The sequence below is a fragment of the Ilyonectria robusta genome (genome assembly GCF_021365365.1).
Source record: "Ilyonectria robusta strain PMI_751 chromosome Unknown BGZ61scaffold_13, whole genome shotgun sequence".
Lineage (NCBI taxonomy): Eukaryota > Fungi > Ascomycota > Sordariomycetes > Hypocreales > Nectriaceae > Ilyonectria > Ilyonectria robusta.
The window spans coordinates 726,691-738,987 of NW_025764447.1; the positions used below are offsets into that span (position 1 = coordinate 726,691).

Here is a 12,297-nt window from a genome sequence, read left to right on the forward strand (position 1 = left end):
TATCCCGGCCTTCATTCTATTCCCCTTATACCCATTATCTGGCCGGCCCCGTGACACTCAATCCTCATGTATCTGAACTCGGTATCACAACTGACTAGCTGTGAAGCTAAGAAGTGGGGACGGAGCGTGCGGAGTTGGCGTGGATAAGAGGATGGGTCCGGGCCGCCCTCCGTACCCACAGCGATAGATAGTTGTAAGCGAGGCCGGCGGAGCTTCCGGGTTGGATTGTGACGGTGGGAGTAGACGCTCGTGTGTGTAGGTAGTCGGCGAATGACATGTCTATGACTTCAAGTGACCCGATTCCAATGCCAAACTGCTTGGTTCAACGACATTTCCTCTCTCTGATTTCAATTTCCCTGCACTGGAATACCCTACTACTCTCAACAACACCAATCATGACCACACGAAACCCCATCGCCAAGAGCGACTCCATCGTCATTATCGGGGCTGGAGTCTTTGGCCTTTCCACCGCATTGGAACTCAAGAAGCGCGGATTCCAAAACATTACCGTGCTGGACCGCTACCAGCCGCCCGTGGCTGACGGCAGTAGTGTTGACATTTCTCGAGTCATCCGAGTTGAGTATGCCGACGAGCTGTACGCCAAGATGGCTCGTGAGGCGCTCCAGGGATGGACGACGCAGTTCAAAAAACACTACTTCTCCTCGGGCTTCGTCATGTTGGCGAGCAAGTCGGGAAACTCCTATCTCGAGAGCTCCAAGACTATTAACAAGTCTCTTGGTGGTGAGCTCACTGAGTATAGTGAGGCGTCAGAGGTCCTCAAAAAGTACCCGAGTATCCCCTCTAATCTGGAAGGACTGACAGCCTCTGTCAATGACAAAGGAGGATGGGCAGATGCCGAAAAGAGCATCAATCAGTTGAGCCAGGAATGCAGTCTTGCAGGCGTCAGTTTCATCACAGGACCTCGGGGCATGGTTCTCTCGCTTCGTTATAGTGGAAAACGTGTCGTTGGAGTGAATGTGGCTCAAGGAGACCCCATTCTCGCATCCCAAGTCATTATAGCTACCGGTGCTTGGTCTAATCGATTGTTATCAATGGGTCATGCTTCCACCGCATCCGGACAACCAGTTGGCTTCATTCAGCTTACTCCAGAGGAGGCGGAACCGTTGAGGAAGATGCCAGTCATCATCAATCTCAGCACTGGCATTTTTTGCTTCCCTCCTACTCCGGATACAAATATTCTCAAAATCGCCCGACATGGTTATGGCTTTGCCACTCGGGTTCCCATTGAGGACAGTCCCCGGTTCGTGTCATCACCAAAGCGAGATGGAAACAATGCGGAAGCTTCATTTCTACCGGAAGATGCCGACCAAGGACTGAGGGATGGACTACGCCAGTTGTTGCCGGCCTTTGCAAACTCCCCATGGATGGATCGTCGCCTCTGCTGGTACTCCGACACTCCAGAAGGCCATTTCGTCGTCGACTACCACCCGCAAGCTGATGGGCTTTTTGTGGCTACTGGAGGGGCTGGACAGTACGTTTTATGCCCCGTATTGACAATTGTATCATTCTTTGCTAACCCGTGGAACACAACAGCGCCTTCAAGTTCTTGCCCGTTCTGGGGCGGTACATCGCCGACTGCTTCGAGAACAAGGCTTCTTCAGAGGTTCGCCAAAAGTGGAGGTTTCGCCTGCCAAACGGAAAGGAGGGGATGGTCAAGTTCGGTGACGGGAGCCGCGGCGGTCCACCACTTCGAACTTTGGCTGGACATGAGCAGGCCAAGTTGTAGAAGCCGCCATGCCGGTAGCGCCGGACTCATAGAGTCAGATTTAGATACAAATGTAGCTACGTATTCAAAACCGCTTTAGTGCTAGCCATTCTAAGTTACATGAAATCGTGTATATGATCTTCTTAAGTTCTTGAATCTACGGCGAGTGGGAATGTCTGCCGCACAGTCTTGAAGAGTTCCGTAGTAATCTAAGATTGAAACAACCCGCCCGCACCTTATCTTTTGAGAACTGTCTATCGCTTGCAACCGGCATCTCTCCAATGCATTTAGCGTATGTAATGAGCGTAATACTGATTCGCGGATCACTTGATACGGGTGGTAGTCTGGTGCGATCTATAATTGTGTTGCCCGGAGGCCGCTCATTGCACGTCCGTCCCCACTCCGGCCCCAGATCCGGGTTACCTCCCCGCCGCCACCGTTGATAGGGAATGTGGAATGATGGTCAGCTGTGCGGATACCGCCTGATAGGCAATCGGCGCACTATTGGCCTGCGTCCGGGCCGCTTCCGGGCCATACTGGCGACCAAATCTAAGACATCTTGAGCAACTAATACCACCAATACATCTCAGCCAGTCTTGAGAAGTAATCGCAATCAGTCCGAACACCCAATTCAACGACTTCTAGCCCCTGAAGATGAACGGTACCTTTCACTCCGAGCCCCGGAGGCTCCGCTGCACGATCATTGGCGCAGGGTGAGTGTGCAAACCATCACTAGAATAATTGTGTTTGGGCTCCTAGCTGACTTGCTGTTCTTAGCGTGTCTGGTCTACTGATGGGTAAGAAGGAATAGGCAAGATCTTGGGGACTTACCGCTCACAGTTTATTAGCATATAAGCTACGGAAGAATTTGGCAGATTATGTCGACTTCACCATCTACGAAAAATCCGCAGACCTAGGCGGAACCTGGCACGAGAACGTTTATCCAGGTGAGTAATGCACCAAATTATGCAAAAGATTACTAATTGGAAACTTAGGGTGTGCCTGCGATGTTCCCAGTCACTGCTACCAATATTCATTTGCACCAAACCCAGCCTGGTCTAAGTTGTAAGTAATTCACTCCAATTTTAACATTGCTTGCTCATCAGGTTACCAGCTATGCCTCCTCGGGAGAGATCAAGAACTATCTCAAAGGCGTGGCAAATCACTTTGGACTGGAGCAATTCATCCGCTACAATAGCAAAATTGTTTGCGCTCGATGGTCAACCGCGAAAAGCACATGGACCATTGAGATCCAGGGGGGGAAAGTTGTGGAGTCTGAGGTCCTGGTAAATGCAGGCGGAATCTTAAACAACCCTCAAATGCCAGACATCAAGGGACTCGACGGATTCTCCGGGCCATTGCTACACACTGCCGCTTGGGATTCGTCAGTTGACTTGAAGGGTAAGCGCATTGCTGTCATCGGATCTGGAGCCAGTTCAGTTCAGTTGCTTCCGCAGCTGCAACCGCTGGCAAAGAAAATCCAGGTCTACATCCGGACGCCCTCTTGGATTTGCCCGCCAATCGCGCTACCAAAACCGGATGTAACCAACTACGATTACACCGAGAATGAGAAGGACAAGTTTAGATGGAACGACGAAAGCTACCTGAAGACCCGGAAAGACCTCGAGAGCCAATTCAACGCCATGTTTCGCGCATTCTTCAAGAATAGCCCGGAGCAAAACGACATTCGGCGCAAGTTCCAAGAACGCATGGAGAGCTTGATTCCCGATGAGAATTTGCGGAAACACCTGATACCCTCCTTCGAGGCTGGTTGTCGACGCATCAACCCAGGAGAAGATTTTCTCATCGCGTTGCAGAAACCAAATGTCAAACCCGTTTTTGACCCAATTGAGAGAATAACTGCGAATGGCATTGTTGCTGGTGGTGAAGAATTCGAAGCCGACGTCCTTGTGACAGCAACGGGATTCAACACCACGTTTAAACCTCGATTTCCCATCTATGGCGCCAGTGGCTTCAACCTACAGGACCTGTGGTCTGACAGCCCAGTTTCTTATATGGGAACTGGCGTCTCTGGTTTTCCGAATTATTTCATATTTCTCGGGCCTAACACACCGATCTCCAACGGAAGCCTGATGGGTAAGTCTCGGGTTCAAGTCTGATCACAGAAGCGCTAACATGATAAATAGGACCCGTGGAAGCAACTGGAGATTACTTCATCAGAATTATGCGCAAGATGATCCGCCAGCGCATTCTCTCTTTTGATGTGCGAAGTGAGGCCCAAAGCGACTTCGATGCACACACGCAATCTCGTATGAAGGACATGGTTTGGACTGGCACATGCCGCAGCTGGTGTAAGTTTCCCACTATTCACATTATTCTCGAGGAATTTGTTGACAGGATAATTACAGTCAAGCGTGGAACCAACGGCAAGGTGACTGCCCTGTGGCCGGGCAGTTCACTTCATTACATACAAGTCCTTGCCGAGAATAGGTGGGAAGACTACAACTGGGCGTATGAAGGAGAACGCTATGCATACTGGGGCCACGGCATCTCATGGGTCGAGAGCCCTGAGCTTGACCCCCTCGGAGTCGAGGAGCAGGAAAGTCTCAAGCACAGCACCACGATACCTGGAAAGGACTCTGATTTGAGCTTTTATCTCTGGAAGAGCACTCCACTGCCACAGAACTTCGTGGCTTTCGGAGAGACGAACGAGTCACATTCCGAGTCCAGCACAGAGCCGGGACTCGGTAAAACTAATGGAGTGGTGAATGGGATTGAGAACGGCGTGAAGAAGTTGGCCGTCGATAAAGCTGAGAGCGGAGTTGGGAACGGATTCGTGAATGGGATTGTAAATGGAGTCTCGGGTGCTGGACTGAGCGAGAAATGTAACGGGCATGCGGCCGTTGTTGCAATTCCGGTATAGGTTGATAGTTTATCATGGTTTAGTCATTTTCCGCGAACTTATTTCTTATTGAAGGCTATCTTCACATGCAAACGTCAGGAAAGCAATTATATTTAAATAATCCTAGCTAAATATTTTGAAGCATAGATGTAACAAAAATTGCCGACAGACCAAGAGTTGAAACCAGAGGCTTACAAATTCCTATGCGATGCAGAAAAACACCAGCAACTGTACCTATGAGATTGCCATCTATTCTAGCTAGGTATAATTCTTGATCCCCGAATCCCTGAGCAGGGGTTACTGGTGATTAGGCCATAGTATACTGCCACCACAGCATTTACCATTGGTTGAACAAAGACTCATGCTAATTCATGAAGTCTTGACCAAGAAATATTTGACCAGTCACTACATGGTCCATCAATAACGAGAGCATTGGCTACTTGTAGGAGCGTTGTGGAAACCATGTCAATAATTTAGCACTATCGAAGCAGAGATAAAGGTCACCTATGGAATCTAGATAGACGACTATTGTAAAGTAGTTTGTTGTATCTACATTCCACTCAATGCAACAGTATGTATAAGTTCAGTGGAAAGTCGCCGTGTCCACCGGAAGGGCAAGCGCAACAAGTCCAATAGCAACGTAACAACCGCAGGACACCCAGATCGGGGCAGAGCTAGTCACATCCGAAAAGGTAGCGATGAAGGGTGCGCTCAGGGAGGACATTCGACCGACAGCCATCAAAAAGCCAGCCCCCAGTCCGCGATGTTCTACATTCAAAGCGAGTGGGGTGTATCTGTGATGTGAATATTAGCAATCATGGTATTCTAAAACGTTACAAGTTATGACTCACGAGTAGATGATAGCGTAGAGCCCATTGAGAGAGAAGTTGATCATCGACGAGAACCCAAGATTCTGCCCGGCAGTTCTGACTGTGGTGAAGGCGCCAGAAAAGGCCGTACAAACGCAGGCCATGACAAAGAGTGATCTCTTGGACCGGAACCACTTCAGCGACACCATGTACATGGACACGAAAGGGCCGACAACTCCTACGGCGGAGGAGACCGTCCAATCACGGTATGCTGTGTAGGTGCTTCCGTCACCTAGATCAGCTCCATGAGCAGCAAGATAGTATGGCAAGAAGATGGTGTATAGTGGGTATCTGCATTCGTTAGTTCAAAGACGATCGGGTTGATGGAAATAAACGTACGCAATGCCAATGAGGATCCACATCAAGATCAGGCAAAGCATCAGGCGAAGTTGTTTTGGCCCGGAGAACAGTTTCCCCGCCCTTCGTAAGTTGTCGTGGATAGACACGGTCTCATTCTGGCTTCGTTCAGGGACCGGAATGAACTGGTCGGCGGACACAGTGTAGTTGGATCCATTCGTGGAGCTGATCGCATTGAGCACGTCAACTGCCTCGGGAATTCTTCCGCAAGCAATGAGCCATCTCGGTGATTCTTGGGACCTCAAAACGAAAGAGCGTATGAGTGACATGATGAGGCACAGTCCTCCGAGAACAATGTACAGGTATCTCCAACCCATGTTGTCGCTCTTGGAGCAAGTTTCAGGCGTCGAGCCACTGGCACAGCCAAAGTTGACCAACAGTGGCCATGCTAGAGTCGTCAGCATGGGGGAATCACTACAGTCGAAGACAGCTATAAGACTTACCGATGAGGCCAGTGAATACATTCCCGACTCCCCAGACGCCGGCAAGTCCAGGAAGCACGAATGACCATCTTCTAGGGATGCTTTCAGCCAGAATAGCCAAGTCAATCGCGACTGTAAAAAGAGTCATGATCAGTACCTGTACATTCATTTTAAAAAGCACCATTACTTACGATTGCCACCACCAAAGAGACCACAGATCATCAAAAAGACGTTCAGTGAAGCCCAATTGGGGGAACTTGCGGCCACCATGGTAAAAATGGAGATTCCAAAGATGGAAACCTGCCACACAAGCCTGCGTCCGATATTGTCTGCTAGCATGCCAAGTGCGACAGCGCCCACAAGCAAGCCAGCGTAGTTCGATGCCGACAGAAGGGTCGGGTACTTGGGACCGAATTCCATGGCAGCTTGGGGGGTGACCAAACTAATGGACACGAGAAGCATCTATTTGCACAAGTGTCAGTGTCAAGTTCACAGCAAGTTGAGATGCATGACGAACCTGGTCTACGAGGAAACCAAAGCCACACGAGAAGGTGAGCTGCCACTGAAACTTGCCGAAGCCAATGGCCTCGATGGTTTCGTCGACAATGACATTGTTGGTTACGAGATCCCCATGAGCGTCGTGAACAGGACTGATGCTGCCCTGGTCTTGGCTCGTCGTGCGCTCAATTGGTTTGACCATGGAGTTCCTCTTCTCCAAGTTGGATTCGTCAGACGCCATTGCGTCAGGGATTTATCCCAAGGGAGGATTATTGTTGAAATGAATAAGGTAAAAATTGGTAGTAAGGTGACACTCAGGCAGGCTGAGGGCTATTGTAGAGCCAATGGTGAATGAAGCATTGGGGAGGGGCTCCAGCGATCAATATATAGCATACTTTCAACTGTACGTTGTGATGTACATGTGCCACGACTATCTCAACAGTCAGGCCGCATACTTGCAACTGATAGCGCCGCGGACTATGAGTAGCCCAATGGTAATCTTGAAGGTTGATGGATGTTCCTTGAGAACAATGCTAACGAGAATTCCGGGGGATATCTCAAGGAGCGGGCGCTCACGGGCCGGGTGCTCCGGCGACGCGGTGCCAGCGCTGATAGCTGCTAGCGGGAGACTACGTTGCGGGGGCGGGCAGTTTCTAGCCGTCTCGGGCTGTCTATCTTTGATAGCGTTGGAAATACGTAGATAAGCACGCACGAGGGACTGGTCTAGATCATCCGCTGATTAGGAGCTGCTCATGTGGTCCGGAGGCGGGCCGTGATGGCCGTGTCTCGCCGTGCCCCTCGATAGGCGGGCGACACGGAATCCTCCCGCCCTGGCATCGCTCTCAAGATCACCCAAGACTACAATCTACGAAATGAAAGTACATGTGTGCAGCACCATTATGAAAGATACGTGCACCAATTCTTTCAGCTTGACGTTCCCCGATTCACACATACCAATTTCACTGCTCACATTTGACAATGGCGCAGACCGTTCAATGCTACTTCCTAAGCGGGAGTCCTGATGTCCCGAACAACAGGCTGCCTGTATTACACTACCGTGGTGTATTGCCAGAGCCATACACAGAAGAAACTGCCACACAATTTTTAACCTCAAATAAATGGGAGAAACGGGTGCGTAAATCTACTGCCTCGATGAACTGCTGTATTTATCACGTGGCAACAGGGTACTTGGGGTCATATTGGAATTCGCCATTTTCACCCTAATAGTCATGAATGTTATGGTGAGCGATTCATTCACTAGTTAAAAGAAATCCCGGCTGACATTTTCAAGGGGTATTTAGAGGTCACTCGACGATGCTTTTGGGTCAAATTTCCCCCACTGGAGGAAACGGCATTGAGATCAACGTCAACACTGGCGATGTCATCGTTCTACCCGCAGGCACAGCCCACTCCTCGCTTCGGAGTTCCTCAGACTATCGCTACATTGGTGTATACCCAGAGGTAATTGAATCACTCCTTGAAGTGAAAACGAGAAGCTAAATTAAGCAGGGTTGTCCTCGATGGAGAAACGAGACTGGTAAAAAGCCGGCCACAAACTTCACACAGGATATTAAAGCAGTAGGAATGCCAGAGATGGATCCTGTCTATGGTTCTGAGGGTCCACTGATGAAACTCTGGGAGAAGCCCGTTCTTTCTAAACTGTAAGGAGAAAAATATGCCTACCAATTTATAGGATTTGAGCGACTTAGTGGATGAGACCTTACTTTCATGCCACTATCCAAGTTGCTGAGCAGCACGCCTAAGATTAATTCTTCGAATTGAGGTTAGTAAGTATAAGCTATTGTGTTTCTTGGCCTAAATCTTTCATCCTCCTGCACCAGCAACAGCCTGGCAGAAACCCTGATAGAGGCTCCGTTGACTTTCCAACAAGAACTTGTTGATTCTATCCACCCAGTCGCTTCCCAGCGTCGGACTCGTCTTCCCGCTGTGGCATGGGAACTAAGCCATACCGCTCGCCGAAGTCATTCGTAAAGAACTCGGTGATAGTCACGCCAATGGTTATTGTAGCTGTCTGAGGGAATGGTGGGTGCAATATTCCGATATCAAAACCCCATACTAACACGACATTACCATCAGGTGTCCGACCGCTCTCCTCGACGTCTCTTGGAGCTTTCAGATAAGAAAGACATAGCTTGGCTCTCCAAGCGTCAAATCTAAGCATCAATCTGCACATTGGTGTTCTGCCGTAAGCCTACAAGGTAACCCATTTCAGTCCAGAATCCCACCGCTGGCGTCGTGAATAGAGTTCTCGTAGGACTCAATGATGGGCCGTTCCCAAACTAGATCAACGTTGCTGGGCGTGATATATCGGGCCTTCTTGATAAACTTCCATCCAAAGAACAGACAAAGAGCCAGTATCTGCATGGTATAGTTGGCGAAAAAGTCGGAGACGCTCCAGGGAGTAAAAGAGCTATATCCATAAGCAAAGAGAATTATGGTCTAAGAGACAAGAGCTATCCAGGCACAATAAGGTTGAAAGTAACCAAAATAGGGCATGGTCGTTCGGTCGATTCCTTGGGACTGACAGGCTCGATAGTAATTGAGGAATGTAATCGAAATAACGATGAAAGTAATCACGCCGCCACCTGTCACAAGGGTAATCAGCCAGGTCAAGACCTTGGCTGATCCGTTGCTGAGCTGCAAGAACGAAAGAAGAGGGAAAAGCATGACTACCACGAAACAATAGATCGGAACGCCGCTGCGATTGCAGTAGCGTAGGAACCGAGGAGCTCGCCATTCAAGCGCCAAGGCGTACAACGTCCGCGTTGCACAGTAGGTGTATGTGTTTCCGGCCGAGAAGATAGAGGTCAGGATCAAGGCATTAACCAGATGCGGCAGTGCGCCGATGTCCAGAGTTTCCATGGCAATAACGTACGGCGAGGCTGCTGCAGTGCCGCCTCCACCGCTTCCGAAGTAGATTTCGACAAGGGTTGGGTGGTTGTAGGGAACAACGATTCCGACAGCCAGCGCACCGACGATAAAGAAAATACAGAATCGATAGTAAACCGTCTGAAAGGCTGACTTGATGTAGATACTGGGGCGCTTGGCCTCAGCCGCGACCATGGAGATGTATTCAGGGCCGACGATCGTGAAGGCAGCGCTCCAAATAGCAGCAAGGAAGCCCTCAAATCGGCCAAGATCACCCTGAGTGTGATATTCTGCAAATGGTCCTGGGTGTGACCAGTATCGAAAGCCGTATGCATCGTGTTGGGGGTTGCCTCCAACCATCGTAATAAAGGTAAATGCGAAGAGCATGAAGATCAAGACGAGTTTCCCTCCAGAGAGCCAAAATTCGGCTTCTCCGTAGAATCGCACTGCCACTATGTTGAGAATTCTGTACGCGTCCAAGTCAGTACATATTTAATACTCAGGGATGCTGATTCGTTTTGAAGGCAGGGAGTGTTGGGTACAATGATGATGGCAATATGTCATCTAAAAGTAAAGTCCTTACCCATAGCAATTAATAACACCAGCGCAGACACCCGCTGTTGGGCCTGGATTCGTCATATCTGCGTTCCAAAATGACAAAACCAAGTTCAGAGCAGTAATCTCGAATGGGATGAGCAGGGCTTCGTAGAGGAAGAAATTCCAGCCAGCGAGGAAGCCCAGCGCATCATCAACCCAGTAGCCTGCCAAGCGGACGAAGCCACCTACAGTGGGCATGTATGTATTCATTTCGGCAATCGAGTTGTTGACAAGGGCGAGGATAATGGAGTAGATGGTGTAAGCGATGAGTAGGCTGCCCGGGCCACCCTTGGCGAGAGCACCACCAATGCTGATAAAAAGGGCTGTTCCAATGGAACCGCCAGCTGCGATGAGTTGGATCTGGCGATTGCCAAGCCGACGGTGCAGACCGCCCACGATGGCATTGCTTTGCTGGTATCGTAAGCCATTGGCATCATCAATGCTACCTACGTAGACTGAGCGAGAAGGCTCAAGTTTGGCATTTTCCTTTTCGTCTGACGCCATCTTGCTTGGCCCAGAAAGGTGCGAGAATTGTTGAATGGCGTTCAGTAACTCAGTTGAAGGACTTGTTCACGTGAGATATTAAGGGTTAAGCTGATTGAGATGACCGTAGAAACAGGGACAAGACAATAGAATGGTAAAGGACAGAAGAGTTGTGTTTTCAAGGTGGAGTAGTGTTGTTGAGAGGAGCACCTTGTGTAATAGAAGGTAAAATCATGGATAGGATGGAACTATTTATTACATTTGAGGCCCTTGGGGATAGATACCCAACGACTTCTTGTTCGAATCATTTCATCTGGGTAGGCAATCACCATAGCCTCTAGTCGACAGGCGCCAACAAGGTAAGGTGGGCAGGGAGAGGAAGACTAACCGAGGTTATCTGTGAGATAGTCCAGCGTCCATGAGTATACCTTACACTATTTTCGACCCCAATGAGTCGTGTCTCATTGAGTATTCTGAAATATCCTAGTATCCTGACTGCTCTCATAGCCGGCCTCATGCACCCCGCGTCTGGGGAAGTGCGGGGGTAACTGGGACTCCGCTCATGGCGTTGCGTCACGCCATCCATTGGTGGTCCAGGAAATCCACGACACCATCGTTAATGTTTCCCCAGCTTCCCCCAGGAAACCCTGCCTCTTTTTGGATTAGCCCCATCACTCGTCTGTCCTTAGTACGTCCCGGGGCTTGGTCTTGGGTCTGGATTTAGATGCTTGACTCGAGCTCAAGAAGGGGGCGGAGGAGGCAAGTTCATCAAAATTCCATCAATACAGAGAGTCACTGTGTCAAAATACAGGATCAAGATGAAATTCCGGCCAATATCTTGTGCGGGAGTGTACATTACCTAGGTAGAGATCGTCAGCAAGAGATGTCGAAGTGTCCAGCTCGACGATACTAACTTTTGCATATCGTTAGGTTCCAACCCCGCATTTCGAAACTAGAACGATGGTTAAATTCGAAATGTCTACTTCCTCGGCTTTCCTTTGCTCCCTTTGTCCATTTCTTGCTCCGCGGTTATGATGCTTGGTAGCGTATCATCAGCTTCACGGCGCCAGTGCCTCATCGGGATACTGTTATGAGAGCAAGACGTAACCTGTGGGTCGACTAGCTTTAGCTTGCTTGTTCGAATCTTAGCAACCAATGAGCAGGGTAACGTCCCCAATCTTACTCCGCACTATGGTGGCACATCAGCCAGAGTCGTTCTCCGACTACCGCTCTACGGGGATTATCTCAGCCCGGCTTACTCTACACGGCAGGCATCTTGAATAGGGAAGCAGATTCGCTATTTCGTTGACAGTGAATCAAGAACATCCGCATTCTAGACACTTTTTTGACTGCATCTAACAAGTACGGGCCCATTGTGACATTGATCGCGTTGTTAGAACTGGAATGTGCAAATTATGTACTCCGGATGCCCAACTATCACCATTCCCGTCGGGCAGGTCTTGAAACATTGTTCATTCAAGCCTTTCGCAAAATACGGTGTGGAGCATTCAAGTAGGGCTCCAGCTTCAACAGGCTAATATTAGACAGCGCTTGGTCGATTTCAAGGTTTGTCCCATTGCCACTTGCGGGGAA

The 12,297-nt window shown here is 49.5% G+C and overlaps 5 protein-coding genes across 5 annotated transcripts; 3 read left to right on the forward strand and 2 right to left on the reverse strand.

Moving 5' to 3' along the window:
* Positions 1–395: 395 nt before the first annotated feature.
* Positions 396–1,747, forward strand: BGZ61DRAFT_423001 (FAD dependent oxidoreductase; the record flags this gene model as incomplete). Its single annotated transcript, XM_046243545.1, has 2 exons — positions 396–1,492; positions 1,555–1,747. 2 exons carry the CDS (start codon positions 396–398, stop codon positions 1,745–1,747), a joined length of 1,290 nt encoding a protein of 429 aa, XP_046102821.1.
* Positions 1,748–2,380: 633 nt separating this feature from the next.
* Positions 2,381–4,610, forward strand: BGZ61DRAFT_548189 (uncharacterized protein; the record flags this gene model as incomplete). Its single annotated transcript, XM_046255387.1, has 7 exons — positions 2,381–2,439; positions 2,504–2,523; positions 2,575–2,673; positions 2,722–2,791; positions 2,841–3,823; positions 3,874–4,038; positions 4,096–4,610. 7 exons carry the CDS (start codon positions 2,381–2,383, stop codon positions 4,608–4,610), a joined length of 1,911 nt encoding a protein of 636 aa, XP_046102822.1.
* A 562-nt stretch (positions 4,611–5,172) lies between these two features.
* BGZ61DRAFT_355768 (putative sugar transporter) lies at positions 5,173–6,937 on the reverse strand (the record flags this gene model as incomplete). Its single annotated transcript, XM_046240737.1, has 6 exons — positions 5,173–5,383; positions 5,441–5,749; positions 5,798–6,203; positions 6,259–6,369; positions 6,429–6,699; positions 6,755–6,937. The coding sequence occupies 6 exons, from the start codon at positions 6,935–6,937 to the stop codon at positions 5,173–5,175; spliced, it is 1,491 nt and encodes a 496-aa protein (XP_046102823.1).
* A 776-nt stretch (positions 6,938–7,713) lies between these two features.
* On the forward strand, positions 7,714–8,435 carry BGZ61DRAFT_479540 (cupin domain protein; the record flags this gene model as incomplete). Its single annotated transcript, XM_046249113.1, has 5 exons — positions 7,714–7,866; positions 7,919–7,976; positions 8,027–8,196; positions 8,245–8,396; positions 8,429–8,435. 5 exons carry the CDS (start codon positions 7,714–7,716, stop codon positions 8,433–8,435), a joined length of 540 nt encoding a protein of 179 aa, XP_046102824.1.
* Positions 8,436–8,909: 474 nt separating this feature from the next.
* BGZ61DRAFT_495114 (amino acid permease/ SLC12A domain-containing protein) lies at positions 8,910–10,725 on the reverse strand (the record flags this gene model as incomplete). Its single annotated transcript, XM_046250837.1, has 5 exons — positions 8,910–8,947; positions 8,982–9,166; positions 9,278–10,090; positions 10,208–10,632; positions 10,672–10,725. 5 exons carry the CDS (start codon positions 10,723–10,725, stop codon positions 8,910–8,912), a joined length of 1,515 nt encoding a protein of 504 aa, XP_046102825.1.
* Positions 10,726–12,297: the final 1,572 nt, after the last annotated feature.